At 51.7% G+C, this 5,313-nt stretch overlaps 1 protein-coding gene across 1 annotated transcript; it reads left to right on the forward strand.

The window, feature by feature from the left end:
• Window positions 1-423: 423 nt before the first annotated feature.
• LOC122368691 lies at window positions 424-3,813 on the forward strand (the record flags this gene model as incomplete). The annotated part of the gene is made up of 2 exons (XM_043342883.1): window positions 424-557; window positions 1,973-3,813. Coding segments are annotated over 2 exons (1,088 nt in total), but the record flags the coding sequence as incomplete, so codon positions are not given.
• Between the last annotated feature and the right edge of the window lie 1,500 nt (window positions 3,814-5,313).

The following is a 5,313-nucleotide window of genomic DNA, read 5'->3' on the forward strand; positions in this document are numbered from 1 at the left end:
TCTCTCTCCTCCTCTTCTCTCTCTCTCTCTCTCTCTTCTCTCTCTCTCTCTCTCTCTCCTCTCTCTCCTCTCTCTCTTTCTCTCTTCCTCTTTTTTTCTCTCTCTCTCTGTCTCACTTTTCTATGTCTGTAGCTCTTCTCTCTGTCACTCGGGTCCCATCTTTCTTTTGAACGATTCACCTACCCTCTTCACCTGTGAGCGAAGCATCCTTCCTGGTCGGTTTCGCTATCTCTCTGACTTCACCCTGGTCTGTCACCTTCAGAGAACTCTTTCTTTCCGCTGTCTCTGACGGCCCCTCAACTATGTCTTTCAGAGAGCTTCTCGTTCCCTTGTGCTAACCGCCCTCTCTCATTTGTGTCTTTCAGACACAGACAGCTTCTCGTTCCTTTATGCTAACAGCACTCTCTGATCTGCCTCTTTCAGAGAACTCTCTTCACTGCGACTGCCGACTGCGGGAGCTGGCCACCTACCTCTCCGACAGCAGCGCCTGGCTGGAGGACGAGGATGTGAGACAGATCACCTGCGCAACGCCCACCGCACTGGAGAACGCACCGCTGGTACGTAACGACCCTCTGATACGTTATACGCCCTTACGAGTGCTGATAGAGAACGCTCCGTTTGTGCGTAACAACATGACGATACGATAGAGAACATCCCCTGGGACGCAATGCCAGTATAATCTGGAGAAAGTCCCTGGTACGTAACAACATAACAATAGAGAATGCCCCTGGTACGTAACGCCCATAGTAATAGAGAATGCCCCTCTGGTACGCAACTCCCACCGCAACGGATAACGTCCCGCTGATACGCACGTTACGTCGCCTCTGTGGTAGACAATGCCCCTCTGGTATGTAACACCCATAGAAGTAGAGAACGCCCAGCTAGTGTGTAACACCAAAGTGCCATAGAGAACACCTCCCTGTTTGGTAATGCAGCATGCCTTCCCTTTGCTTGTAACGCGCATTAAACGACTTTTGACGAGATTAAAGGACCTTGGCGTGATCGTATTTTGAATGAGTTTCAATCAATCATTCGTGATCGCGCTGCAATGCTGCAACTAGCACAACAGCTTAGCAACATCAATTATGTTACAAGTAGGAACAGTTAAGATCGATGCAGTAGCGGCGGAACACCTTCAATTAAGGTGGGCACTGCCGACTTTTGGTCCCATTCTTTCCATGCAACGCCCATAGGGCTAATGTTAAAATGCCCAAATCAAAAGGGGCACGGTGCCCCGGTGCCCTCCCCGTTCCGCCGCCTATGGATCGATGGTCTGACTTTTAAAGGTCAAAGTGAGTTAAATAGCGACTCTGCAGTCTGCGCTGCCCGGGTCACTATCATTCGCTGCATAATAAATAACCTATCGTTGGACTTTTGATAATATTGGCAAAGCTAACAAGGAAAATCTGAACATTGAGGCCCGATCTCGACATGGTAGTTATCTGTTTGTTCTGAACTCAAAGTGACGCGATTGCACTGGCACACACCGCACCTTTTTGCTGTTTACTAAGTCGGTCACGATAATTTATGTAGTGTACACTGACGGGCACGATGGTCACAGTGTATACGATGGTAACTCCCCGCATCGGTGGTCACTGGTCACTCAAGTCAATACTTACAGCTTCGAGTCTTGCATTGGACACTTTTCTTATTAGCTTTCCAGTGTGTGGGCAGGACTATGCAGTACTGATTGACTAGCCTTAGTGTGTTCTTCGTGTCCCAGTGTCGTGCAACGGTTGATTTGGGCCAAAATGTGCTTAAAACAAGACAGTACAACTACACGCTCTAAACCCAATCGCTGTCGGCACCACTCTGTTGCACAGTGTCTGGGTTTATACTAGCCTTCGCCTGCCGAGCCTGAATGAAGCGTCCAACCTCACTCGTCTGCTTCCTCATGTGTATGACTAGCGAGTAGTTAGTCTTCCCGTCTAACTAAAGCTTACTGAATTTCCCTATCCCACCTCTGCTTCAGGTGGACCTCAAACGCGATCAGCTGACCTGCCGCGAGCCTCCGACCGGCCCGCCCGACTCCGACTCCGACACCGACTCCGACTCGGATGACGTCATCCGGCTGGATTCTGCCCAGCTGACTCCCGGTGGCGACGGAGTCCGACTCCGATGGAGTGTGGCACCCAGCCTGTCTCCGTACCGCTGTGACCAGGTGGCGCTAGCGTCGCGACCCGACTCGGCGCAGCCGTGTGAGACGCTCGAGTCGACCGACCCGACCGATCTACAGGTGGCGCTGCGGTCGGTGGACCTGTCGGCCGGCGAGCAGTACCAGTTCTGTGTCACCCTGAGGCAGCTGTTGTCCGGTGTGGAGCTACCTCTGCCCTCTGCGTGTCAGTGGGCGGAGCTGACTCCATCTCCAGCGACCCTCCCGCGGCTGGAGAGTTTATCTGCGGAGGTGGCCTCTGGAGGTCGAGTTGCGGCGCATCTGAGCGTCACCCCTGAGGAGGGTAGGGATTTGGAACACTGCGCCGTGACTGTGGTGGTACTGGGGCCGCGCGGGCCCCTCTCAGCCGTGGAGGCGTCCTGTGCGGTACGGCGTGTGACACTGTGGGCAGCCGTGGGAGCGGGTACGGTTCGTGTGTGCTCCACGGAGCCGTACCACTCCGCAATCGCCGTCGACAGCTCACGGGTGGTGGACGCCGGCGCGATGGTGGCGTCCTCTGCACCGCCGCTGCGCCGCTGTGTGCAGGTGCACTCCACAGAGGGCGCTGGGTGGTGGCAGGCGGCAGCGGCCGGCGCGGCGGCGCTCGCGGCGGTGGGCCTTCTGCTCGGCTGGGTGCTCTACCGGTGGAGACGCAGCCGCTGCTCGCCCGGGCGAGCGGGCCGGAAGAGACTCGAGTCGAGCGACTCTGCCCCCAGCGAGTTTGTGGACGCGGGAGAGAGCGACGAAGACGAGGAGACGGACCTTCCCGTGTGATGAACGCTGAGAGAGAACTGCGGTACAGACTTCAGACCTCCCAAGGGTACCGATGGGGCAGACCCATGGGTCAAACAGAGTCCCTCGTCAATGACGGCTCGTCATCAAGCTCCTGGAGCTCAGACTTGGCCCGTTCGGAGCTCGGGACTCATCCCTCAGAACGTTTCTCATGACAAAGCGAGCTGTGTTCTGGTCATTGAAGGCAGAGACGTTGTTCGATGAACTAGTCTTCGTGTGTTTGTGAGCTGCAGGCAGCGCCAGTGATGCAGTGGTGAGCAGTGGTGCCACAGCAGTGAAATCGAGACTGTTCAGTGTTCACTGCGGTAGACGTAAGAATAGCTGCGACATGACTATATGAGTGTGGGTTCTAAGTCATATATGTAATTGATGATCAAGTGTCGTGATCATAGATAGATATATATTGTGTGAAGGACATATTATTTGAACTTGCCAAGGGTATTTGTAGGTTGTTTTAAGCGGAAAGCTACATGCTTTTTCCATTCAAGCGTTTCGTTTTCCACAATTTTACAAATGACGGTGAAGCGATTGGTTCGGAAATGTAATTGGCACAAATGTGCCTTATTATCGTAGGTAATCTTCCTAATTTTATATGTTCATGTTGAGGTGTTCCTGTTTTTGTCGTGTTGAAGGAAAGGGCGTCAATTGTAAAAAAGTAAATAATACTGAAAAATAGATAACCGTTAACACTTAACACCGGTTGGACTAAACTTGGTCTTGCGTGCCTATCTTGTTTGTAATTCACGGTTTGCTCAAACCGACATCAATGTGTGCTCTCTGTAAAGTTATGGTGCTGATGGCAAGTGTGTGCGACATGTGATGAGCTTGTGAATTCGGGATGTGCCAAATACAGTAACTTCACTAGCTAACTGCCCAATATATGTGTCTTACAGACAAGAGTGTTTTTTAGACGACAAGAAAAAGGAGGCGCTAGGTACTGTAGTGATTTTTCCTCAGTTGAAAGCTTTTTAAAACCGGCACTTTAACATGCACGAGGTGAAACATACCATAGCAAATAACCTACGAATCAAACTCGAATTTTCTCGTCGCGCATCAGTACTAAATGCATGTTGTGCAATTCACATTTTTTGCGAATATGAATTATAAAAGAAAAAGTTTTGTTTGTTGTTAACCCTATTAGTGGCAGGGGGGTTGTTTTTATCCACCCCTCAGGTTTTTCGGGAATATCTCCGAAACCGCTGAAGCTACGATGCTGAAATTTTCTGACTTTTCCTAAAACTTAATTGGGCACATTCCCTGAAAATTTCAAGTTCATAACTTTACCAGGGGCGGCTCCAGAGCACTGGGAATTGGGGGGTCCTATTCGTGAAGCGAGTCATTTGGGCGAAGATCACGATGCTGCACCAGTTTTACGAACAGTGAATGAAAGGTATCATGTGATAACATATACAAAGTTATTGTGCATCCTCTTTTGACACGTTTTTGCTATAATAGGCGGATCCAGGCGTCCAAAAAGGGGGGTTATTTTTTACCTCCCAACATAGGTGCCCTGACACCGCCTATGCATGACCAATACAATTTTAGTCGTTCTCTCATAAGAAAATTGTACCATAACAAGACCATTCCCAGTAAACATGCCGACGTCGGCCCGACGTCGGCCGACGTCGGGGTGACGTCGGCAACTCGGCATCGGCATGCCGACGTCGGCCCGACGTCGGTCCAACCTCGGCACGACGTCGGCTGGATGTCGGATATGCCCGCATGTTCCGACGTCCAGCCGAGGTCCAGCCGACGTCGGGCCGACGTCGGACCGAGATCAATTGCTGAGGTCCAGCCGACGTCGGGCCGACGTTGGGGCGACGTCGGACCGACATCGGCCGCTGTTTTGACCGTTAAAATAATATAAAATACATGTTTCATGTTTCATAAAGAGCTTCTGTATTCAAAATATCCTCAGGAAACTCAAATCTTCCTCCACGCCGCAACCCCCTGATCCGGACTGGACGGGAAACATTATCCCATTTGGGATTGCCCGTAAGCCGAGCTCGCCCGTAGCCGGGTGCGGTGAGTGCTTGGGGGCTGCTCGGCCTATCCTTTGGTCAGGCTCAGCCCCGGCAACTCACCAGGGCCGGGCCCAGTTCATATAGAAAGGTCAGTCGGCAAGTGTCACTTTGCCAAAGTGCCACTTATCAAAGGGACACTTTGGGAAACGTTGGTGCAGGTGTGTAAGAGTGGCTATATGAATCCATTGTGGGGTCGCCCTTTCCAATAAGTGTCACGTAACAGCAATGGGACCAGGGAGTCAGGGACTCTATATGAACTGGACCCAGGGTGCTCGCCAAGAAGACCAATGTCTCCATGCTATGAAACTTCCGGCTCTGAAATGGTCTTGTCAGACCGAAAGGTCA

The sequence above is a fragment of the Amphibalanus amphitrite genome, unplaced genomic scaffold, assembly GCF_019059575.1.
Source record: "Amphibalanus amphitrite isolate SeventyFive unplaced genomic scaffold, NRLGWU_Aamphi_draft 000968F_arrow, whole genome shotgun sequence".
NCBI classification, from domain to species: Eukaryota; Metazoa; Arthropoda; class Thecostraca; order Balanomorpha; family Balanidae; genus Amphibalanus; species Amphibalanus amphitrite.